The sequence below is a fragment of the Carcharhinus amblyrhynchos genome, chromosome 9 (genome assembly GCF_965287045.1).
Source record: "Carcharhinus amblyrhynchos chromosome 9, sCarAmb.v2.hapA, whole genome shotgun sequence".
Classification (NCBI taxonomy): domain Eukaryota; kingdom Metazoa; phylum Chordata; class Chondrichthyes; order Carcharhiniformes; family Carcharhinidae; genus Carcharhinus; species Carcharhinus amblyrhynchos.
In genome coordinates, this window is record NC_137332.1 from 25390868 (window position 1) to 25417352 (window position 26485).

The following is a 26485-nucleotide window of genomic DNA, read 5'->3' on the forward strand; positions in this document are numbered from 1 at the left end:
CCAGTAGGAGGCGCCGCTGGTTCTCATAGAAGCCATCCTCAGGAGGAAGCACTAATTCTAGTCAAGGATATACGAAAATAAAGGAGGAAAGAAAAACTTCCAGTGAAGAAGATTTCAAAAAAAGAAACCTCAAATGCACTGAACACTTTCTATTGTGCCTCACAGTAAAATTCCTGGCTCAACTCTGGGTGTTATGGTTTCCTCCCACACTCCAAAGATGTGTAGGTTAGGTTGTTTGGCCATGGTAAATTAGTGTTGGGGGGATTAGCAGGGTAAATATGTGAGATTACGGGGATAGGGCCTGGGTGGGATTGTTATCTGTACAGGCTCAACGGGGCGAATGGCCTCCTTCTGCACTGTATGTTTCTATGATTCTATCTTATGACTCTAACTCCAGTCTGCACTGACTTTTTTTAAAATCTCAGTTGATTGGAGAATGGGAACAGAATTGGCTACGTGTCCTCTGGAGTTAGGAAGAAAGTCTTTATCCTGGTGACTCTTCTCGGAACTGTGTCATGTGGGCATGAGATGGCCATAGGTTGACTACTCATAGAAGCATAGAAACATAAAAAATAGAAGCAGGAGTAGGCCATTCAGCCCTTCAAGCCTGTTCTGTCATTTATTTTGATCATGGCTGATCATTAAATTCAATATCGTGATCCCACCTTCCTCCAACACATCAAATCTCACGCATTGTGAGGTAATAAAGTGTCTGTTGTTTATAGGGTTGTGTCCAAACACAGAGTGGATGGTCTGGGAAGAGCAGGGAGGGAAAAAGAATATTACAGTAAGAAGTCTCACAGCACCACATTAAAGTCCAACAGTTTTATTTGGAATCGTGAGCTTTCGGAGCACTGCCCCTTCATCAGGTGAGAGGCCAATTTCCTGTTCTTGGTGTCCATGTAGATGGTGTAGTTTCATTGTCTCATCTACTTGGCAGTGTCGTGGAGCTGGTCTGCTGCATCCTGGGGGCAAGTTGAGAATATGGATTCTATCTTGGTTTCCAGGTTGTGGCATCTGCTGTAGAGCTGATGTACGAATTGGTTGAGGAGTGTGAGAGAGGTGTGATGGCAAAGTCTCTCAGCATTGTCTATATTATAGGTTGACTTGACTGGGTTCGTGATCTGTAATCCTTTTGTGATCTTATCTGCTTTCTTTCACCTTTGTAGAAACTTGCTGTCTGTGTTGATATGCGCTATCTTCTTGGAGATCCTTTCCGTCTTGAATCAGCAGTTTGCAGTGTCGGTGGCAGTCATGATGTGGAGATGCCGGCGTTGGACTGGGGTGGACACAGTAAGAAGTCTGACAATACCAGATTAAAGAGCAACAGGTTTAGAGCAAAGAACAAAGAACAACACAGCACGGGCAATGAGCCCGCGCCGCCATTTTAACATTATGAGTCCCCTCTCCACTCATGACCCTTGTCTATGCTTATGGCATTCCACACTGAGGGGAGACTAATTTAGGGACAATTTATTACACCAAACGGCCTAAGAGGACATCTTTGGGGTGTGAGAGGAAACCGGAGCACCCAGAGGAAACCGCGCAAGCACGGGGAGAATGAGCAAACTCCTGCAGACACTGGCCCAAATCCATGTATCTGCACAGCAAACAGTGATAGTCACTGAGCTGTCGTGTTGCCCAGCATCTGGTCCAGTTTAAGCGTACACTAATGACGTGAAGCACTAGGCTACTCTCGAAACATCCAAGAACAGCCCTCGTATGACCCATCGCGTGTATGCCCCTTGTTGGACAACAAGGTGGACTGAAGCACCTGTGGATTAAAATAGAACAACATCAGTACCATGCACATCCTTATATAAACATTCAAGGGAATCCCCAGAAGCTCAAAAGTAAAACAAGTGAGCCTGAAAATATGTTGGAAGGTCCATAGGAATCAATTGATTCCCAGGGACGTCCCAGGGCTCCTGAACCTTATTTAAAACAGTCTCCTAAATCCCTCCATCTCCATCCCGCTCATGTGCCTATCTAAGTTACCCTTAAACAACTCCAGTGTGCCTGCCTCCACCACCTTGCTTGGCAGAGATTCCATACCCCCACAACCCTCTGTGTGAAAAACCTCCCTCTAACATCCGAATTATACCTTGCCCCCCTCACCCTAAGCCCGTGGCCCCTCGTAATGTGCGTTTCCAATCTAGGAAAAAGCTTACCACTGTTTACTCTATCTATACCCTTCATAATCTTGTATACCTCTAATACATCTCCCCTCAGTCACCATCTTTCTAGGGAAAACAGCCCCAATTTGCCCAATCTTTCCTCATAACCCAGTCCTTCCATACCAGGCAGCATCCTGGTAAACCTCCTCTGCACTCTCTCCAGGGTCTCCACGTCTTTCCGGTAGTGCGGCGACCAGAACTGGACGCAGTACTCCAAATGCGGTCTAACCAACGTTCTATACAACTGCAACATTAGACTCCAGCTCTTGTACTCTATACCCCTTCCTATAAAGGCTAACATACCATAAGCTTTCTTCACAGCCTTCTCCACCTATACTGCCAAGGAACAATATTAACACAGCTTTTGGAATATTTGACTCTGGGACAGGCAGCTGATGGCCCCAAATGATCCCAACAGTCATTTCAATGGAAGATGTTCCTCTATACAGCACTGAATGTGTATATTGTGTTTGTATTTATGTTTTCCACTCTCTGGAGTACACAGGTGTATAAAAAAGAGAAATAATTCTAAATAATACAAATGATTTATTTGGAATCATGAGCTTTCGGAGAGCTGCTCCTTCATCAGGTGAGTGGGTATGTGACATACCCACTCACCCGATAAAGGAGCAGTGCTCTGAAAGGTTGTGACACCAAATAAACCTGTTGGATTTTAACCTGGTGTTGTGAGACTACTTACTGTGCCCACCCCAGTCCAATGCCGGTATCTCCACATCAAAAAATATCATGATAGTCTTAGTTGGTGAAAGACACTGGTCTCTACGTATCCCCGATCTAAAAGTGATTGCTTTTTTCTTGTTGTCAGTATTATTTAGAATTATTTCTCTTTTTTATACACCTGTGCATTGCAGAGAGTGGAAAACATAAATCACAAACACAATATACACATTCAGTGCTGTATAAAGGAACATCGTCCATTGGAATGACTGTTGGGATCATTTGGGGTCATCAGCTGCCTGTACCAGAGTTGAATATTCCAAAAGCTGTGTTAATATTGTTCCTTGGTAGCTGCTCTCTGTAATAATATATTCATGTATTTGCCAGAAGGTCACTTGTGTGGGAAGCAGCCAGAAAGAAGAAGCAGCTATATAGTGAACACCACCCTGTAAACCAAGCTCTGTTATTTTAAACCCTCCGTGCTTCATGGTGTCAATATAAAACATAGAAAAAGCCTGAGGTACTTTCCTTGTTTATTTGCTCAGTTTCTATCTCCCACAGTTATTTTTGAAGCTTGGTCCAGTCTTGTGCCAAGTTCTGATTCAATCCTTGCCTCTCAGCTCCTCCTGCTGCTAAGCACAGAACACTGCAGGGAGATGAGAATTTGCTGAGCTGTCCTTTATCTGAAAGGTGTTGGTAAATTGTTCCTAATTTTCGAGATTGCCATGTATGATTTGACCATAACCTGAACACAGGAGCAGAAGGCAGCCATTCAGTCCCCCAGGGCTGCTTTGCCATTCAATTAGATCTTGGCTGCTCCGTAAAAACTGGGCGGCACAGTTTATCACTGCTGCCTCACAGCGCCAGGGACCCGGGTTTGATTCTGGACTTGGGTCACTGTCTGCGTGGAGTTTGTATGTTCTCCCTATCTCCGTTTGGGTTTCCTCCAAGTGCCCCAGTTTTTTCCCACACTATAAAGATGCGTGGGTTAGGCTGATTGGCCATGCTAAATTGCCCCTTCATGTCAGGGGGACTAGGAGTGTAAATATGCGGAGTTACAGTGATAGCACCTGGGTGGGATTGCTGGTGCAGTCTTGATGGGCCAAATGGTCTTCTGCACTGTAGATTCTGTGATTTTAAATCTATATGTACCTGCCTTGGTTCCATATTCGTTAATAGTCTTAGTTAACAAACTTATATCAGTCTCCAAATTAAAATCATTCATCTACTACTTTTTGTGTAAGGAAAATTTATCTTTACTTGTCTCCTGACTGCCCTGGTTATTCTGCACCCTCTCCTTTCCTTCTCCCTCATGTACTCTATGAATGGTATGCTTTGTCTGTATAGCTCGCAAGAACCAATACTTTTGACTGTATCCCAATACATGACAATAATAAATCAAATCAAAAATTCTGACGTTAAGGTTATGTCCTCTTGTCATAGATTCCCTCACCAGCAGAAAGATCAGTCAGGATCTTAATAAATGGCAGAGCAGGTTCAAGGGACTGAATGGCTTCCCTCCCATTGTTCGTGTATCCTTAAAAACAATTCTCTTTATCCACTTTACCAATTCCATTCAAAATCCTAAAAAATGCAATCAGGTCACTCCTTAGACTTGACCATCCACAGTCCCAGGAATACAAGCTAAATTATGTAATCTCTCTTTATAATCTAGCCCTTCTAGTTCAGGTGAATCCTTACTGCATTCACTTCAAGGCCAATATATCTTTTCTAATATGCAATGTGTCCAGGTGTGGTTTAGCCAGGGTTCTACAGCTGTGACAAAATATCTTCCTCTTCATATTCTAGTCTGCTAGGTATGAAGTCTAACATTACATTAGACTTTTTGATTATTTTTTGTAACTGATTATTATATTTTAGTAACCTAAGTCTCTTTGGGTCGCCACTGTTCCTAACATGATTACCATGTAAATAATTAGACAGTTACATGGGTAAGATGGGTATGGAAGGGTATGGGTCAAATGCGGGCAATTGGGACTAGCTTTGGGGTTTGAAAAAAAGGACAGCATGGACAAATTGGGCTGAAGAACCCGTTTCCATGCTGCAAATCTCCATGACTCAAATAGTCAGATTTATTATCTTTTTTGGCTGAAAATGGATGACCTAATTCCTCAATTTATTGAGGGGCCCCACGAGTCACTACCTGCTGATTCGAAAAGACCCACTTATTCCTCTGTTTCCCGTCTGCTAACCTGCCACCCTCCAACCTGCTGGGAGCGTTCCATGATCTACAGAATTTTGGAAGACGACAACCAACTCATTTGCTATTTCCATGGCCACTTCTTTTAGTACCCTGGGATTAGATTATCAGGACCTGGGGATTTATCTGCTTTCAGTCCCATTACAGATGCACCATAGAAAGCATTCTTTCTGGCTGTATCACAGCTTGGCTCCTGCTCTGTCCAAGACTGCAAAAAACTACCGGAGGGTCTTCATGGCAGACAGCACACTGGTTGGGAACCACTGCTGTTGGTTGGTTGTACATGCGAAAGCACAGGTTTCTCACAGTTATGTTGAACTGTAGAATAGTGCAGCACAGAAGGAGGCTACTCAGCCCATTGAGTTTGCACCAGCTTTTTTGAAGAGCTTCCCATTAGCTCTTTCCCTGCCTCCTTTGCTCTGTATCAGGCTGTGTATCCCAAATGCTGCATTCAGAAGCTTTGCCTGCAAGCCTTTTGCCAAAGCAAATACCTGTCAAATACGGTGGAATTTCTAGTCGTGTGTGGCTGAGCTACCACAGGGTGGCGCTGCAAATAGACTTGCTTTGATGTGCTAAAATATTGTCTGAGTCAAACTTTGAGAATATTTTTCTGTTGTGGACTTGAATTGAAACTGCTTCCAAATTAATTTTACACTTGATTTCAGACAGAAAGAGGGTGGTCCTTTACATTCCACATGCCTGGGCATGATTGGAACTCTGCTGTTTGTTACTCCTCTGTTTAATTGTCAATCATTTCCTGCAATATCACAAGATCATTGAAATCATCTGTGGTTTCAGCCTCTCATTGATATGGTTTAACCAATTCATATTTTTTCCTTGTTGCCCATGTCTTTTATGCAAGTAATTGTGACTTGCTGCCTTTGAGGGTTTTTCTATTTTGATGACCATCAGATTTTTTGTTTATCTTCCTTTATTGATTTTTCTTTCATGTTCCACTGCCATTTCCTGTTAATTGTGGCTATCCTGTTAACGTATGCCTGTCGTACAAACGTATGCCCTTTTAACTTGTTGCTATTTATTCCATTTTACAAAAAGTAGCAGGAAGGTACTGCTTCCAGGAGGGTCACCTGGTGGAGTGATTCACTTGCCCTATGTAGAAATGAGCAGATCTATTAATATAAGTGAAATAAAAATCAGATTGGGTCCTACAACAAGGAGATAATCTCAACAATTGAAAACTAACCCCCCCAGTACTTTATCTCCTAAAGTTAGAGTTTATTTATTAGTCACAAGTAGCCTTACATTAACACTGCAATGAGGGTACTGTGAAAATCCCCTAGTCGCCACACTCTGGCAGTTGTCCGGGTACACTGAGGGAGAATTTAGCATGGCCAATGCACCCAACCAGCGCGTCTTTGGATGGGAGAAAACCAGAGCATCCGAAGGAAATCTGTGCAGACACGGGGAGAATGAGCAAACTCCACACAGACAGTGACCCAAGGCTGGGAATTGAACCCAGATCCCTGGAGCTGTGCGGCAGCAGTGCTAACCACTGTGCCACCACTCATCTGAGTTCTGTGTCCCATTGTTTTTGTCTTGTTCAATTCTGGTTTTTGCCCTGACACAGTACGGTGAGGATCATTGTTAGCTCAAAATTGCTTCCTCCAAGTCATTAGTATGTATTATAAACAGTTGCCGTCCCAGCACGGATCCCTGTGGGATCCCACTGGTTACATGTCACCAACCTGAAATAGAGCTCCTTAACCCCACTCATTCCCGGCCCATTAGCCAATTCTCTATCCATGCCAATATACTACCTCTAACATCTTGGGCTCTTATGTTATGACTGTGAGTATCTTGTCGAACACCCTCTGGAAACCCAAATACAACACATCTACTGGTTCCCCTCTATCCATTCCGGTTGAAACTTCCTCAAAAAACTAAGACAAATTAGTTAGACATGACTTCCCTTTCTTGAAGCCATACTAACTCTGTTTAAATAGATTATGATTTTCCAAATGTGCAGCTATTGCTTTCTTAATAACTGATTCCAACATCTTTCAACAATGGAATAGAGAAATGATGAACAGGTATTATTCAAAAACAAAAACAAGAAAAAAAACTGGACCAAAACCAAAAGGAAAAGAAACAATATGGAGGTATGGATTACATCCTGAAATTGTTGAATTTACCCTTCAAAGACGGTACAGTTCGGGAGGTTGAGGACAGCAAGGTCAGAGTGAGAAGAAGATGAGAATTAAAATAATAGGAACAGAAAGTGCTGGGACCTCAACAATTAACAATTGGGAGGCACGGTGCCACAATGGTTAGCACTGTTGCCCCCTAGTGTCAGGGACCCAGGTTCAATTCCAGCCTCGAGCCACTGTCTGTGTGCATTTTGCACTTTCTCCCTGTGTCTGCATGGGTTTCCTCCCACAGTTCAAAGATGTGTGGGTTAGGTTGATTAGCCATGCTAAATTGATCCTTGTGTTGGGGGGCTAGCAGGATAAATGTGTGGGGTTGTGGGAATAGGGCCTAGGTGGGATTGTGGTTGGTACAGACATGATGGGCCGAATGGCCTTCTTCTGTACTGTAGGGATTCTATGGATTCTATACTTAGATGGAGGGACTAAGTGTATTGAATCCAAGTTTGCGGACAATACAAAGCTTGGTGGAATAGTAAGCTGTGAGGGGGACACAAAGGATTATCTTGGAGACGGAGGCAAATTCAGATGTGGGGGAAGTGGAAAATTTGGAGAATTCCACATTAGAATAGCTCCCCGAGATTGTCCTGTGAGCGTATTTCCCAAAGGGGAGGGAGGGTTGCCATGGGAATTGGCAACTGTTCCACGTAAACGGCAACCATTTAGACTAATATGAAGGCCTTATTCTCGGGCCATTTTCAGAACCTGCCAGCATTCTCCCAATGTCAGAGTGAACCCACTGTTGACACCGAAGATCGGCAACAAATTGGAGGTGGCCTTCTGATGGCAGGCGAAGCAACCATCAATGGAGTCTCCTTCCATTCATCCAATGAATGAGCCTCAGGTATAAAAGTCACAGAGTGGCAGCCAATAGCAATCCTCTCCAGGGATTTTCCCTCCACACTGATGGCCCGACCAATTCTGGGCCTTCAGCAGAGTTCCAAATCCACCCTCATTTTGGTGTGTTCTTGTGCTCACCTTTCTACCTGAGCAGTGCCCACTTGCCCTGATGTCAGTGAGCTAGTGTTGCAGGCCCTTTCAGAGGCCACAGCACCATGGGAACACTCCTCCTGTCCTTAACTGGATGGTCAAGGTGACCAGTCAGGAGCCCACCTCATCTTATGTTGTGCCAGTGAAAGCTTTGATGACAAGCAAGGGTTCAGGACTTACATATGGTCCTGACATCAGGCCCTCAACACCAGCAGGAACATTTAGCCTAGAGATTTTGCAAAGGAATATGGTTGGTTCAGTGAATCACAAGAAAGTGGCAGATGGAGTGTTATTTACTTTAGTGGGACCTGTGATAAAATTATTTTTAAATGGTGAAAAACTATGAGTAGAATCTTACCATATTATTTCAGAAGTGTCTGTTCCGTTGAGAAAACCAGTGGGATTCCCTTATGGAATACTGAGCCTCTGTAAGAAAAGTTTTTCTACTCATGTGAATCACGGCGTACTCACAATGGCCTGCTTCTGACCCACTCACCCAGTAATACCTAATCTCTGCAATTAGTGGGGCGCTCCTTTTCACTGTCTCCTTACCACTTGTTCCAGATCCAGTTGGAGGGATGGCAGCCAGGAGGACAGCACCAAGATTTTCCGAGGGAGCTCGGACCAAACTCCGGGATGGTGTGGAAGAGAGGTGGGACGTCTTACTTCTAGGACCGTTCTTGCAGGCGTCCTTCCAGCGAGGCCACTGCCCCCGATTGGGATGTAACGGCCGTGATAGTGAGTGCTGGTTTGCTGCAGCAGAGGATGGGACAACAGTGCCACAAAAAGGTAAATGATCGTCTTCGCTCAGCCAGAGTAAGTCTGCCTCCTCATGTCTCCCACTACACTCCTTCACACACCCCCGCACACCTCCACGGTGATCTCTCACCCAGCCACCTCACAGGTTCCCAACATTTCAGATGTGGCCCTCTCACCACTCCACCACCCTCTGCCCCCCCGCCCCCACCCCCAAACCACCCCACTTCCAAGTTTCCCCCAGTAGATAATGTGCTCCTCACATCCCTGCTCCCGCTCAAGTCCAATATATGCCAGACTTCTCCACCATCTAACCTGGCAGAAATACACTCTGCCCATCTGTCCCTTTGCAGGATAAACTTGAGCACAGCCGGCATGAGTGGGCCACAGCCTGCCAGAGTCATATCCAATTGAAAACCCAAACATCCTTTGATGAGATGGCCCTTGAGTAGGTTGGCGAGGAACAGGACTGCCCCTGTGCAGAGTGTGAAGTAGGGGCAGAAGACAAGAATGAGAACCCTCAAGACATGAGGTAATGGTTCAAGTCTCACCTGTGTGAGTTATCTCCTCTCCATGAGTTATCCCTCATGATGCACTAATGCCACTTCCCTTCCCTCTCAGGACAATCAGTCACCCTGCCCAGCCACCCTCATGCCTTGTGATCACCACAGACACAAACAGCTCCAAGGGAGACTTCTTGGAGAACCAACTAGCATAGATCTCACATAACGTAAGATCCACTCAATAGAGAACCCATCATATACAACTTGCCAACATAGTTCTCACAATGTAGAACCCACATAATATAGAACCCATGGGGCGGGGTTTTCTGGCCTCGCTCGCCCCAAAACCAGAAAATTCTGCCCAAAATCAATGGACCTTGCCATGGTCTGCCCCTCGCCTGCTACGATTCCCGTGTGGTGAGGGACAGACTTCCTGCCATTGTATAGAACCTTTCAGCATAGATCCTGCACAATGTCGAACCTACACAATATAGAACGTATCATATAGAACCTACCAGCTTAGGTTTCACAATATAGAACCCATCATCAGTGGCATTGAGGTTAGCACTGCTGTCTCACAAGCCAGGGACCTGGTTCAATTCCCGGCTTGGTTCACTGTCTGTGTGGAGTCTGCACATTTTCCCCATATCTGCATGGGTTTCCTCCAGGTGCTCAGGTTTCCTCCCACAGTCCGTGCTGGTTAGGTGCATTGGCCATACTAAGTTCTCCCTTACTGTACCTGAATAGTGTGGTGACCAGGGGACTTTCACAGTAACTTCATTGCATTGTTAATGTAAGCCTACTTGTGACACTAATAAATAGACTTAAAGCTTACTATAGAACCTGCCAGCATCAGTCTCACAATATAGAACCCATCCAATTTTGACTCCCATTACAATTATTTCTTATTCTGTTCTAATAATTTAAACAGTTCAGTTTGTCACAGATGGGTAAATATTTAGCAGCTGCAGTTGGGGAATTCCTTGTTGAGAGAAAACCATTGAAACCTGCTTGGTTTTCCATATAGTGTGGTAATAATAGTCATCATAAAGGGATAAGCATGTGTTCTATGTCAGCAGAGACATGAAAGGTACAGTTGCCAGCAATAATATTACACATTTGAGGAAAGATGAGAAACAGAAGTCAACAGCCGCAACAATAACATTGGCTAGCCTTTCTTTCTGGAAGTCTCACTATAAACATATCAATCCTCCTGCCCACTTCGCATGTGATTTTGCTTGGAGCACTTAATAGTTGATATGTAATTCATGTACAAACATTACAGTGCCTCAATATAATTACACTGAGAGATGAGATCAACTTCTCACTAGCAGCATCCCAAGGACAATTAAGGATGGGCAGCAATGTTAGTCTGCCTGTGACACAACACATTCTGGGTGAGAATAAAAAATATAATTTCTTCCTGCCCATTCATTTATCTGTCAAGATGCCTCTTAGATGTTGCTATTGTACCTGCTTCTATACCTTCCTCTGGCAACTCATTCCAGGAACTTACCAACCTCTGTGTAAAAAACATGCCTCTCATATCTCCTTTAAACTTTCCCCCTTTAACCATAAACATATGCTCCCTAGTACTTAACGTCTCTATCCTGGGAAAAAGACTATCCATGCCTCTCATAATCTTGTAAATTTCTATCAGGTCACCCCTTAGCCTCAAACAAAGTTTTCCCAATCTCTGTTCATAGCTAATATCCTTCAAACCAGGCAACATCCTGATAAACATTTCCTGTACCCGTTCCATAGTCTCCACATTCTTCTGGTAGTGTGGTGACCAGAATGGTATGCGGTATTCCAAATGTGGCCAAAATAAAATTCCATACAACTGCAACATGACTTACCAACTTTTATACTCAGTCCTGACCGACAAAGGCAAGCATGCCATATGCCTTCTTGACCACCTTCCCTGACAGTGGAAATACTTTCTCCCATTTGTTATGGCAACATTGGGATTGTTTTGAACACTGCTGTTGAAGTTCCCCTTAATCATCTCTGTCCACACAACAGTAACAAGAACCTATGTTCAATGGAATAAAATGTTCCAAGTCATTTCACAGGAACATTACAAAGTATGACACTGAGACACATAGGAGATATTAGGTCAGTTAAAAGTAAAACAGTTGTAAAGTTTACTAATTTATTAGTATCACAGTAGGCTTAACACTGCAATGAAGTTACTGTGAAAATCCCCTAGTCACCACAGTCCAACTCTTGTTCAGATACACTGAAGGGGGAATTTAGCATGGCCAATCCATCTATTCAGCACATCAACAATTTGGACTGTGGGAGGAAACCGGAGCATCTGGAAAAAACCCACGCAGACATGGGAAGAATGTGCAGTCTCCACACAGGCAATAACCCAAGATGGGAATCAAACCTGGGTTCCTGGCGCTGTGAGACAGCAGTGCTAACCACTGTATTAACAAAAATTTAGTCAAGGACGGAGTTTTCAAGCCACGTCTTCAAGGAGGAAAGTGAGGTAGAGAAATAGAGTGATGTAGGGAGGGAATTCCAAAGCTTTGTTCCCTGGGAACTACGGAAATTGACACCAATGGTGGAAAAATTATGATTGGGAATACAAAAGAGATTGGAATGAGAGGAGCACAAATACCTTGGAGAACTTTGGGGTTGGATGAGATTAGGGAGGGGTGAGGGGTGGAGGATTTGAAAACATGGTTGAGATTTTCAAACTTAAGCTGTTGTTTCATTCTGAACCAATGTGGGTGGGTGGGCACAGGAGTGATTGAGGCATGGGACTTGCTGCCAGTAAAGAAAAAAGGGAGCAGAGTTTTGGATGGCCTCTGGTATACAGAGGTTGGCACTTGGGAGACAATTGTGCATTGGAATAGTTGGATCTAGTTGGGCAGCAAGGTGGCACAGTGGTCAGCACTGCTGCCTCACAGCGCCAGAGATCCGGGTTCGATTACCCGGCTTGGGTCATTGCCTGTGTGGAGTGTGCACGTGTCTGCATGGGTTTCCTCCGGGTGCTTCGGTTTCCTCCCACAGTCCAAAGAAGTGCAGGTTAGGTTGATTGGCCATGATAAATTGCTTCTTAGTGTCCCGGGGTGTGTAGATTAGAGGGATTAACAGGTAAATATATAGAGATACAGGGATAGGGTCTGGATGGGTTTGTTGTTAGTGCAGACTCGATGGGCCAAATGGCCTCTTTCTGCACTGTAGGGCTTCTGTGATTCTGGAGGCAACAAAGGCATGGGTGAGGGTCTCAACAGCAGATGGGATGAGATAGGGGCAAAATCAAGCTATGTTATGGAAGAGGAAATAAGCAATCTTAGAGATGGCATGAATATTAAGTCAAAAACACACTTCAGGATCAAATTAAACACCAAGATTTCTGATCAGACAGGTTTAATTTCAGGCTGTTTCCAGGGAGAGGAATGGAGTTGGTAACTGGAGAACAGAGCTTGGAGAAGTGACTGAAAACAATACCTTTAATCTTCCCAATAATTCATTGGGGATTTCTTCTCATTCAGTACTGGCTGTTGGATAAGCAGTCTGATATTCAAATAACAGTGGTGAGGTTGAGAGAAGGGATGGTGAGGTAGGGCAGCGATGATGGTGCAAGATAGAAGCATCGACGTGATAAATAGGAGACCAAGAATAATTCCAGTTTCTCTCATCTCTGTTTATAAAGACAAAGATCCAATTTGCTTTTCCTGCAGCTCTATCAACTTGTCATTCCACATTCAAACAAAAGTTTATTTAATAGTGTCCCAAGTAAGCTTACATTAACACAACAACAAAATTACTGTGAAAATCTCCTAGTCCCCACAGTCTGGCACTTGTTCAAGTACACTTGAGGGAGAATTTAGCATGGCCAATGCACCTAACCAGCACATCTTTTGGACTGTGGGAGGAAACTGAGCACCCGGAGGAAACCCACGCAGACATGGGGAGAATGTGCAAACCCCACCCAGACAATGACCCAACCCAGGAATCAAACCCAGGTCTCTGGCACTGTGAGGCAGCAGCGCTAACCACTGTGCCACCATGCCACCCCCATTTCTGTAGCCAGATTTCCAGTTCCCTTTGTTTCTCACTCCTTTTAATATTGTACCATTTAGTTTCGATTGCCTCTCCTCATTCTTCTACCATTTTGTCCATTTTACTAGTCTATGGCCCTGGAGGACTTCTATTTCCACCTTGTTCCTCTTTAAGTATGCGCAGTTTATGGGGGCAGTATTTGGATTTAGATTTGGGAGTTTTGTTTGAACGTTATTTTGTGCTGGGTCTGACATTGTGGGCCAGAACTCTCCATTCACCTGACGAAGCGGGAAACCTCGAAAGCTTGTGAGTATTATCAAATAAATCGGTTGGACTAAAACCTGGTGTTGTCAGACTTTTTACTGTGTTTACGCCAGTCCAACGCCAGCATACCCACATCATGGCACACAGATGGCCATTGCTAGTTACCCAATAAAGATGTACGCGTCATCTTCGATTCTGATGCCTGACTACCCATAATGGTCCCATCTTCTACATGTGCTCACTCAGAAGTGGTAGTGCAGGAGTCACCTGGGACAGAATAGTGCCAGTAACCAACATGCTGTCCTGCCTGCTAATGCTGATGTTTGGCCTGAGTGCCATTGTCATCCCTTCTCTAACTGGTTTACACTCATGCCTTGCTGCACGTAAGTTCCTCAGGTGAGCATATTGTAGTGCTTGCTACCTTGATAGATTTCATCCTCTTGTGACCAGGGTTTAAGGGTGAACCCATGGTTACAATCTCCATCCAGGATGGCAGATCTCTCCCACTATCCTGGGGAAGAGGACCTCCCATTATATTGAACAACATGGAGGGGAACCTGCAAGGAGGTACTGTTAAACTGTGGAGCCAGTTAGTATCTTGCCCCTACCATTATTGCACCAACCTGCTTTCTGTTGCTGACTCTTTTAGTCTTCTTTTTTAACTTTATTCTTGCATGCAATGTAAGCACCACTGATAAGGCCAGTATTTGTTGCCCATCGCTAATTGCCCTTTAAACAATGTTTTGCTCAGCGAAGGGCAGTTAAAAGTCAACTACATTGTTGTGCACGTAGGCCAGACTAGGTAAAGGTGGCAGATTTCCTTCCTAAAAAGACATTAGTGAGTCAGATGGATATTTATGGCATTCGATAATAATTTCATGATCAACAATATCAGGACGAGACTAGTTATTGAATTTGAATTCCACCAGCTGCCATGGTGGCATTCAGACCTGTTCTTCCAGGGCGTTAGCCTAGTGCTCTGGATTATTAGTCCAGTGACATTATCACTGTGCCATTGTCTTCTCCTTGCTGCTGCAACAAGGGCTGGCAGCCCTTTAAAGGTGGTTAGTTACCCACTTTGCAGGTCACCACCCGCACAAACTGGAATGTTATCCACTTCTGGCCCAACCTACGGCATCATTATAAAATTCAGCTCAATGAGTTAACATGATTACCCTGGTCAATAAATCTTACAATCAGAGCAAATATAGATGACGGACACCAAAAAAGAAATTCCAACTCTACTTGGTTTCTGTTTAATCCTGGAAAATCCAAGCTGAGTATTCCCTTGGAAATAGAAGATTAAAAAAACATCTGATTGAGGTTTTAAAATGATTAAAAGAGTTGATAGGGAAGATAGGGAAAAAACTATTTCCTCTGGTGAAGGAACTCACAGCAAGGGGAAGTAACCTTAAAATTAAATCTAGGCCATACAGGGTGATGTTAGGAAGCCTATTTTCACACAACACGCGGGGAGGCAGTTTAGCTCACTTGGCTGGACAGCTAGTTAACAGATGCAAATGATGCTAACAACGTGGGTTCAATTCCCTATCAGCTGAAGCTATTCATGAAGGTCCCACCTTCTCAACTTTGCCCCTTGCCTGAGGTGTGGTGATCCTCAGGTTAAATCAGCACCAGTCAGCTGTCCCCCTCAAAGGAGAGAGCAGCCTATGGTCATCTTACTGTACCCTTTTACCCGGGGGAAGTCTAGAACATTCTCCCCAAATTCTGTTGCAGCTAGGCCAATTGAAAATGTCAAAACTGAGATTGATAACCCTTTGGTAAATATGGATGTTAAGTATTAAGGAACCAAAATGGAAAGATAGAGTTAAGATTCAGATTAGCCATTATTTAACTGAATGCTGGTATAGGCTCTAGGAGCTGAATGGGCTACTGCTCCATCTATCGTTCTCAATGAATCGAAAAGACCTTACTGCCGGAATTTTACCGCCTTGCCTGTCCCAGAATCGGGGTGGACGAGGCTCGCAGAATGGCATTCTCCATTGGCCTCAGGCGGGATCTTATGAGCCTTGGGCGAGGTGGTAAAATTCTGGTACACAAGTTTACTTGAGGAGAGGGAAAGGAGATTTTTGCTTGGTGAAACGTCAATCAACACACCCAGTGATTTCTTTATTTGTAAACCATTTTATTGAACATAAAATTATTTTACATGATTGATTCATTTGAGAGAAAAGTCTTTTGACAAAGAAACCAATTCAGCGAAACATATATTCAGTGTCTCCGAGCATGCAATGCAGTTGTAAGCTGACATTCAGAATATGTGACACAGCAATCACCTTTACAATTGAATGACCGGTCGTGAGGGAAATAACTTGCAGTTTGTTCATAAATTACAGGTAAACAATAGACACTTACTTCACTATCATCAATCAGAAATTGCAGTAGTTATGCTCACATTCTGCAGTGCCCACACACTGTGTTAGAAGTTGGACATGTTGTGTCAGGCCCCAATAAATGCCCACAAACTGACTTCCTGATCTGGGTCCAATAATCAGGGAAAGATGGATTTTAGGTTTTGCCACAAAGAAACGGAAATTGAATTCCTGACAGCTCAGTGACTAGATGGTGCATACAGATCCAATTTTATTTCAGATGGTGAGTTAGCTGAGCTTAGTAAGGGATGTTACAAATGGCTGCAATATCATTCAGGTTAGACAGAGAACAATCTACAAGTGTTGTGATTCATGATGGCTGGCTGGTAACCCCCTGCTGAACCTGCATTCCAAGTGTGGTTGTATAATGAGAACAGAATTGAACTCAACTCTGGTGATAAAATAGATTGGCAAGCTTATATTTAACTATAGGGAGTGGGACAGCTTGATCTTGGGTTTGGACATAGTTCGGCACATTGCCAAAGGGCCTGTACTGTGCTGTCCTGTTCTATGTTAACTCAATGTCCATCCTGCGCTTGCATGGAGAACCAGACAGCAGCAGATGACTGTGGAATTGAGTGAGCAGTGAACACTGTCAGGAGTGGTAGGGAAGAAAATATGGAGAACTTAAAAACAAATTCAGCTGAATATACACACTGGGCATATCTTCCACCTTTCTCATTGGTCATTGACAGAACTTTGGTAGTGGGTCATCCTTTTGATTTCTCAGTGACAGGCTGCCTGGTCTGAGGCATGTGATGCTGTGGGTGGTGTCCCTGCCCCTGAGCAAGAAGCACTGGGTTTGAGTCTCATCCCAGGACCTCGGAAAGTGCTTCATAATGGGGCCAAAATTGATTATCAAGTTGCAAATCCTCCAGATTAGCACTGCTGTCTCACAGCGCCACAGAGCTGGATTCGATCCCTGGCTTGGGTAAACTGTCTGTGCAGAGTCTGCACGTTCTCCCATGTATATGTGGATTTCCTCCGGGTGCTCTAGCTTCCTTTCACAGTCTGACAGATTTGCTGGTTAGGTGCATGTTGGCCTTGCTAAATTCTCCCTCAGTGTACCCGAACAGGCACCGGAGTGTAGCGACTAGGGATTTTCACAGTAACTTCGTTGCTGTGTTAATGTTAGCCTACTTGTGATGCCAATAAAATAAACTTTAAAACTTTAAAAACTTTTAACTTTTCTAGCATGTCCACAGCAGGGGTTAAGGGATGGGAGAGTCTCCTGTTCATTCATGTTTGATGTGGTGTAGCAACCACAAGCAACAGCTGCTGGTGACCTGTTCCAGGAAAAAAAGTAGCCACATAGACAGATGTGTGTCTGCCTGCTGTGTCTCTGGGTAGACCAAGAGAATCGAGAAGTCTGGAGAGGAAGGGAAGCGAAATATTGCAAATAAGTTCTGCTAAAGTAAATGGTTTTGATTCAGACGGCTGTGGGCCAGGAGCTGCTAAATATTTTCTGCATTTTCAGAATTCCTACATCTTCACCCTGGCCTGGTGTCTGTCTGTGGTATGGACTGGATAGTACTGACATAACAACAGTGACCACATTTCAGAAATAATCAAAAAAAATTTATAACTAGAAAATGCTAATAAATGTGCAGGAGGTCAGTAGCATGTGTGGAGAGAACAGGGTGTTGGGTACAGAACCATATTAAAACTTGACGTATTAAAGTTTATGTTCTTCCAAGAGGTGCTAGCTGACCTGGGCTGTGTTTTCAGCACTTTCTGTCCTTATGTCCTTATATTTGCATGGATGTGAAGTGTTGTGAGTTGTCCTGATAAGATAATGAGGTGTTTATTTACACCCTGGTTTGAGGTTATTCTGTCGTAAATCCTGAATGGAATTTACAAACTGATATCATGCCAGTCTCTGAAAGGGCATTGATATTATTTCCATATTTCCTGGTAAGGCCTTTATATTCCACTCTACTGCTAGCATTGGTAAAGGCTGATTAGTTAAAAGTGTCAACTTCCAATACTTAAAGCGTGGATAGTTGTCAATCAAGGTGTATTTAAATATGTGTGCTGCCGATATAGCAATGTTCCAAAACTACCCCCATTGATTTTGCTTTGTCTGTTGCACTTCTGATTTAATGTGTGGATGGATAGTAATGCCGGTTAATTTGAAAAGCCATTTTATTTTCAATGTTTCCAAGGGTGGAATTTAATGATGGTGACAGGGCTCTCGTCCACTGGCTGGAGAACCCTGTGTTGCCTCTTTTCAGGAACTAACGCCGCAGTAAAGGCCAATTAGCACTTAAATAGACAGTAACGGCCTTCGCTGAGATGAAGGATTCTGGGAATGGAGGTCCCTCCAGCCAAGAGCCACAAGCCAATCAGAGACCTTCATCACTCAGCAGCGCCACTGGGGAGGCGGTGACCACTTCCAGTAATGCACCCACCCGAGGCCCAGGGAAGCCGAGGGATCCACATCACAGGTGAGTGACGGTGGGAGATGAATCACGGGGGAGTGTTCTGGGGGAAGCAGGGGTTGAGTAGCAAGGGCAGAGGGATGTCTCTCAGCTGGACCCCTCTTCCCAATGTTGGGTCCTTCAATCAAGCACAGGGAACTGCCCCCTGGAAGCCTGCAAGCAATTCTGAGAGGGTTTGCTTTTTGGGCTGTCTGGTGAGTTCCCCACCCCAGTGGTGGAGGGGTGAAGCCCTTAAATGGGCATTAATTAATGGACTTTATTGGGGCAGGTGTGGGATGGTGGGAAGGCTGCCTGTTACCCTCCCATTCAGTTAAGTGCTACCACCCCACCCACCATCAAACTCCCCACTGGGTGAGGACATTACATTTTGTCCCTGAAATCCAGGCTTTCAAAACTGAAATAGTATGGGGCCGGTTTTGAATTTTGGGTGACGGTTTACAAAACAAGTAAGCACTACTGACTCTGATCTTCATTCGGAGAGGGCTGGCTAGCTGCATGGAAGCTAAGCACGAGCTGCCAAAGCTGTATCTCACAGCTGTCTGAGGGCAGGGAGGCACGACCACAGACTGGGAGTCTCAGGGTCACTGTGGCCCTTACTATTAAAGTGAAATCCAGAGAACTCCTACTCCCCCTGGCTCACCAAAACTAAGATCAATTCTGCTTGGATCTTTCATCCATTTTAGTCGATGAGCAATGATCGAAGCCTACCATTTTCAAGCCAAACTAACCATTATAAGACCCCAACTGAATCGCTTCTTGGCCTTTTGGCTAAGATCAAGCGTCAGATTAACCCAAGATCAGATGCAATGCTTTTTCTTGTCAGGTTGAATCTAGAATGTCTCCCTTGTGGAGACCATAAATTGGATTCAATTTGAATTTGAATTTTTTTTTGGGACAAGCAAGGAGCTGAATTACTCTGTCCACTCTGTGTATTGGCTTTATAACTTTAAGAATAGACTAAAATTAAAAAGACCCCAATTAATGCCTGTAAAACAGATGGGCATGGGCAGCACAGTGGTTAGCACTGCTGCCTCACAGCTCCAGAAGCCTAGGTTTGATTCCTGGCTTGGGTCACTATCTGTGTGGAGTTTGCACATTCTCCCCATGTCTGTGTGGGTTTCCTCCACGTGCCCTTGTTTCCTCGCACAGTTCAAAGATGTGCGGGTTAGGTTGATTGCCATGCTAAATTACCTGTTAGTGTCCAGGGATGTGTAGGTTAGTGAACTAGCAGGGTAAATGTGTGGGGTTGTGGGGATCGTGCAAGGGATAGGATTGTTGTCTGTGTAGACTTGATGGGCTGAATGGCCTTCTTCTGCACTATAGAGTTTCTATGATTTCTAGACATGTTCAACTAACAGTCCTCTTACAAACTGGCAGGGTTAATGTGGAGTTAAGGCTAATAACCCTATTCTGAGGCCATTATCATCCTGTTAATGTCAAGCGATACAAGTTAAAATCATTCCCTGTCCGATTCCGTTAGACACAATTAGTCATATCAGTGGCAGGGATGGATTGTAGAATGGAACTTTAAATGGAATTGAGATGTCTTAACATTGCTCATACATCCAGATAACTTTGCTCCAGTGTTCGACACTCCATTTGAAATTGTGACACTAATTTCTATGCTGTGAATGAGATTGGCCCTTGATATTTTCAAAACTGATATATAAATGTCCAACGCTTTCTTTTAAAAAAAAGACTTTCCTTTTAAATACTTTTTTCTGATATGCATGATGAAGGCGTACTTAAAGTGCAATTCAAAATGTCAAACGTTCTCCTCTGCTGGATCAGGGCATTGTTGTTTTGTGTGCTAACATCCGGTATCGTAGTTTCCTGTAATATTGTGCATAAAATGGCTTTAGTCTGTGGAGGGGCTTCAGAATGAGTCTTACTGAGGCCGGTGTGACTCTTCTGAGGAATGCTGAATGGGTGAGCTCCAGCCTCCCACACTTGCTGAGTTGTGAAGTCCGTAAAGGAGCGAGTCATGGCACCAGCTCCGTGGCCAGCCTCTCCATGCAGCGCGTTGCTTTCGTCTTTTCCTTGTAGCGAGGCATAGCTGGTGGCAACACTGTTGGCGTACGACAGTGGCATCTGCTGGCTACTTGCCCAACCCACCCTGCGTGCCTGCTCATCCCTGGCAGCACTCACGGTTCGCTTCAGCCGCTCGCACCCCAAGGTAAGGAGCTTTTTCCTGCAGAGGATATACACCCAGGGATCCAGGATTGGATTGAATGAAGCAAAACGGATGGCGAGGAGGTCACCATGGTAGTCCAGTTTCTCACCTGCCTGGATCTGTACAGGGCCATGCAGCTGATTCTCAAAAATACGAATCTGATTAAAAAAAGAATACATTAATTTAGTATGTTGAATCTCACTAGCTATTTGAATATCACACAAATCAGTAAATTAACCAGTTTTTTTTTTAATTGCTGCTCATCTTTAGAATCTGTCCATCCTGATTTAAGGCCTTGGGCCTAAAATGTTGACTGATTGGTTTCTTTGCAGATGCTGTTTCATGTGCTGGGTGTTTCCAGTTGCTGAATACACCAGTATTAACATCCTGGACGGTTACCATTGATCAGAAACTCAACTGGACCACCTATATAAGTACTGTGGCTGCATGAAAAGGTCAGAGGCTGGGATTTCTGTAGTGAGCTCCTGACTCCCCAAAACTTGTCAACTACCTTTGAGAATGTGGTGGTGAGTTGCCTTCTTGAAATGCTGAAGCCCATGTTGTGTAGGTACACCCAGTGTGATGTGAGAGAAAGAGTCCCAGGATTTTAATCTAGTAACACTGAATATATTTCCAAGTCAGGATGGTGAGTGACTTGGAGGGGAACTTCCAGATGATGATGTTCCCTTGTGGCTGTTGCCCTTGTCCTTCTAGATAGTAGCAGTCATGAGCTTGGAACGTGCTGTCTAAGGAGCTTTGGTGAGTTCCGATTGTGCATCTTGCAAGTGATACCTAAGGTTGTCGCTGTGTCGGAAGTGATGGCATGTGGATGGAGTGTCAATCAAGCAAGCTACTTTGTCTTGGATAGTGTCCAGCTTTTGAGTATTTGTTGGAACTGCATTCATCCAGGCCAGTGGAGTGTATTCCATCACATTTTTGACTTGTGCCTTGCAGATGTTGGACAGGCTTCGGGGAGACAGGAGATAGATTACTCACTGCAGAATTCTCAGCCTCTGACCTACTATTGTGGTCATGATGTGGCGATGCCTTGATGATAATGTTGCGATTGGTCTTGAGAGCGTGGATGGCATTGTGTCGTGCTTGGGTGATGTTCAGGGCTGAGTTGTGAGTGCGGTTGATGAATCTGGTGTTGACGCACCTCCTAATGGCTTGGGCATACATGTCAAGTCAAGGGCAGCAGCCTTCTAGAGGAGTCCAATTGGACTCTTCCCTCTTCGGTTGCTGCACTGAGGATCTTTCTGTCAGCTGTTCCGGTTCATTGGCTGTCTCATTGTGTTTGCTGTGGGCCTCTTGGGGTTTGTGGAAGAACTCCCACACCCTCATTCGCCTGATGAATTCCTCTGTGTCTGCTGTGAGACTGATGGGGTCCATTTTGGTGGTGGGGCAGAAATTGAGCCCTCGGCTGAGAACTTCAACTTCATCTGGTTGAAGTGTGTAATCAGACAAGTTGACAGTATTCACAGCAGTCACAGTATTTATATGGCTAGTCCAGTTCAGTTTCTGGTAAATAGTAACACCCAGGATGTTGATAGTGGTAGAAGGTTGAAGAATTATAAATGTTAGACTCCTGATCAGAAAAGGGAGGTTACCAATCAGGTAACCACAGGCCAGTCAGTGGTAGAGACACTTTAGAGACAATAATTTGGGACAAGCTTAAGTGTCACTTGGAAAAATATTCAATTCAGCGAATGGTGAAGTGATGCATTTGCAAGGAAGAATGAGGAGAGATGAATAAACTAAATGATGTAACTGTAAAAAGGGTACAGGTACAGAGAGACCAGAGATTTCTGATCAGTAAGGGAATCGAGGGTTACAGGGAAAGGGCAGGAAATTGGACATGAAGAATGTCGAATCAGCCATGATCCTATTGAATGACGGGCAGAGCAGGCTCAAGGGGCTGAAAGCCTGCCCCATTCCAACTTCTTATGGTCTAAAGTTGGCTGACGAATTGCTTCAAATAGAAATATAAATCCTTGATTTCGTAAACAGGGTATAGAAGCGAGGAAATTGTACCATTATGGATTATCAATTTGGTTGTGGCTGGAGGATTGTATGAATTCTGTATATCACACTTTAGGAAAGATGCCTAGTTCTGGCGAGGATATGGAGGTGAATTAGAAGAATGATGTCAGGGACGGTGGGACATCTCCATAAGCACAGTCAGAATTGGCTGTGCAATTATACTCAATCACTCAACCACAAGTAGTGACTGTGACTTTTTACGCAACTACAATCTGAATGGTAACTTTGATGTAATTACAATCAGAATGTGACACTGGAAATGGCTAATAGACAAATGAAAAGTTCCCATTTCCTCAGTGCTACATGGGTTGGGGGGGTTGGGGGGGAATCATGAGCTCGGGGCTGCAGCGGGGGGAGGGGGACGATTGAGGTTGACCCTGGCATGTTCACGGGGCCAGCTATCGGCCCGCGAGAGGCTGGAGGGCCGATGTTACGGGGCTGGGGAGCGATCGAGCTGGCCAGCAATTGGGAGGCTGGCAGTGTGGGCCCACTGCTCATGCACCGATCTTGGTGCTGACAGATAGATGCATATGCAATGGCCCACTCAGCGCAATGCTGCCTGCCTCACCAGTGGGAATAGACCCCACCCCCTGATTTTATACCTGATTTATGCTGGTGCACTCAGCAATGCACAGAGTGTGGGAGATTCTTCACTGCACTCCCACTGAAAAAAACGTGATTTATTCCAGTTTTCACGTGAGTTAGAATTTTTTGGGGAAAATCGCCCCCTACATTCTGTACCTTCTTCTTTCTTTCTTCCCTAATTACTCTATGAACTGTGTGTTTTGTCCATACAGCACGCAAAAAACTTTTTACTGTATCCCAATACATGTGATGGTAATAAATCAAATCAAATTGTCTATAACACACAAGAAGCAATACTTTTCATTGTATCCCAATATATGTGACAATAAATCAAATCAAATCATCTGTATAGCCAATTTCATAGAATCCCTTAAGTGCAGAAGGGGGCCATTTGGCTCATCAAGTCTGCACTGAAAACAATCCCACCCAGACCCAATATATTTACCCCACTAATGCACACATTCTGAGGCAATTTAGCACAGCCAATCAACCTAACCTGCACATCTTTGGACTGTGGAAGGAAACCAGAGCACCCGGAGGAAATCCGCACAGACACCAGAACATTTAGACTCCACACAGACAGTGACCCAGGCTGGGAATCGAACCCAGGTCCCTGGAACTGTGAGGCAGCAATGCTAACTAATCACTGTGCCACCGTACTGCTCCTGCACAAAGCTATACTTTTCACTGTTTTCCAATGCATGTGACAATAATAAATCAGTAAAGTATATTTATTAGTCACAAGTAGGTTTACATTAACACTGCAATGAAGCTACTGTGAAAATTTCCCAGTCACCACACTGCAGTGCCTGTTCAATTACACTGAGGGAGAATTTAGCATAACCAATCCACCTAACCAGCACATTTTTCGGATTGTGAGCGGAACCCACACGGGGAGAATGTGCAAACTCCACACAGACAGTGACCCAAGCTACGAATCGAACCTGGGTGCTGTGAGGCAGCAGTGCTAGCCACTGTGCCACCAAACAAATTGTCTGTATAATGCACAAGAAACAATACTTTTCACTACGTCCCAATACATGTGACAATAAATAAATCAAATTAAATTGTCTTTATAGCACGCGAGAAATAATACTTTTCACTGTATGTGACAATAAATCAAATCAAATCAAATTGTCTGTATAACGCACAAGAAACAATACTTTCCACGGTATCCCAATACACGTGACAATAATAAATCAAATCAAAAATCAGATTGGTGACCAGACAAAATTTCTCAAATGTTTGCTTCTTATATAGTAAAGTGTTTATATAATAGTTGTCTCTCTCCTCACTTACCACCAGTGGGATGGAGCAGACCAGAAAGACCATGGTCATGAGAACCAGCAGCCAGAACATCTGCATCTCGGCGGCGGAGGCTGCCAGGTTGGGGAAGCGGCGGCCCCGGGAGCTGCTGGTGGCAGCACCCTCCCCTCTGCCCATTGCCTTCTTCCTCATGCTGACCAGGGTGGCACAGACGGCCAGGTTACACAGGACGGTGACCAGGATGAGCAGGGCGGTGAAGCCGCCGTACAGGTAGGTGAAGGAGGCGGACAGGGGGCTGCTGGCTCTCCAGTCCAGGAAGCACCAGGTCCCGGGGAAGTGGCGGACGTTGCTGCCCAGGCCGAAGAAGGGCAGGATGCAGAGCAGCAGGTTGAGCAGGTAGGAGCCCATCAGGGCCAGCCTGGCCAGCGCCTTGTCCACGTACTGGCTGTAGAAGAAAGCGTGGTTGATGGCCAGGTAGCGCTCGATGGACATGGTGCACAGGATGCTCATGCCGGCCGAGCCGAAGAAGAGCATGGAGAAGGAGAAGAAGTGGCAGAGGGGCTGCCCCCCCGGCCACTGGCGGCTCAGGTAGGTGGCGATCACCACCGGGCTGGTGCAGCAGGTCCCCAGCAAGTCGGTCACCGCCAGCCCGCACACCAGCGTGTAGAAAGTGGTCTCCTTCTGCTCCTTCTTGGAGACGCAGAGCACCACGATGGCGATGAGGTTGCCCACCACCCCCACGGTGAACATGCTGGCCGAGGTGACCACATGGCTCGACTTGATGTTCAGGGGCACGGCCGAGCCCTTAGCCAGGCTGTCGTTAACTTGCTCCCAGCTGGAGTGGTTCAGGGGGCCAGTCATCATCATTGCCTGTCAGCCAGACTGAAACAGGATCTTCATCAGCACGGGAGGAAAAGTTACTTCCAGAGCAGTTAGTGAAAGCAGAAGGGAATCTAACTGTATGTATATGTGTGTGTGAGTGTGTGCACTCCTCTTGCAGCTGTCCTTCCTCTGTGTGTGTGTGTGTGTGTGTGTGCACTGTGTGCACTTGTCTTGCAACTCTCCCTCTTGTGCGTGTGTGCGCTCCTTGCTGCTCTCCTTCCCTGTGTATGTGTGTGCACTATGTGTGTGTACACTCGTCTTGCAGCTCTCCTTCCCTCTGTATGTGTGTGTGTGCAGTGAGTGTGTGCACTCCTCTTGCAGCTCTCCTTCCTTCTGTGTGTGTGTGTGTGTGTACTCCTTGCAGCTCTCCTCCCCTCTGTATGTGTGTGTGTGTGCAGTGTGTGTGTGCACTCCTCTTGCAGCTCTCCTTCCTTCTGTGTGTGTGTGTGTACTCCTTGCAGCTCTCCTTCCCTCTGCTACATGGCTGTGCTGCTGCTCTGACTCTCTCTCGCACACACACCCAACGCGCTCTCTTTTTAAAATCCGAGCCTGCCTCCTCCAGCTGACACAAGCAGAGCTCACAGACGTCACCCTCTCTCCACGGCAGTGCTGAATGTTACAGCAGCAGAATGACAGAGCTGCCGGCTGCACTCCACTGGGTCCTCTCTCCAACTCTCCTCATGCCCCAGCGAGGAATTCAGGAGGGATTTCCTTATCCAGGGAGCAGTTAGGATGTGGAACGCGCAACTCAAGGCAAATAGCATTTAAAAGGATGCTTAATAAGTACAGGAGGAAGGAAACAAAGGTTTTGCTGATGGTGGTTAAATGAGGGATGGGAGAAAGCAGTACTAATGACCAGCATAGACCAGACTGGCCGAATGACTATTTTGAACACAAACAAACCTTTACAATTTAATTACTTCATATT

At 45.0% G+C, this 26485-nt stretch overlaps 1 protein-coding gene across 1 annotated transcript; it reads right to left on the minus strand.

Moving 5' to 3' along the window:
• Positions 1-20315: 20315 nt before the first annotated feature.
• ptger4c (prostaglandin E receptor 4 (subtype EP4) c) lies at positions 20316-25539 on the minus strand. Its single transcript, XM_080196518.1, has 2 exons — positions 24709-25539; positions 20316-20939 (listed from the first exon to the last, which is right to left on the minus strand). The coding sequence occupies exons 1-2, from the start codon at positions 25537-25539 to the stop codon at positions 20316-20318; spliced, it is 1455 nt and encodes a 484-aa protein (XP_080052644.1).
• Positions 25540-26485: the final 946 nt, after the last annotated feature.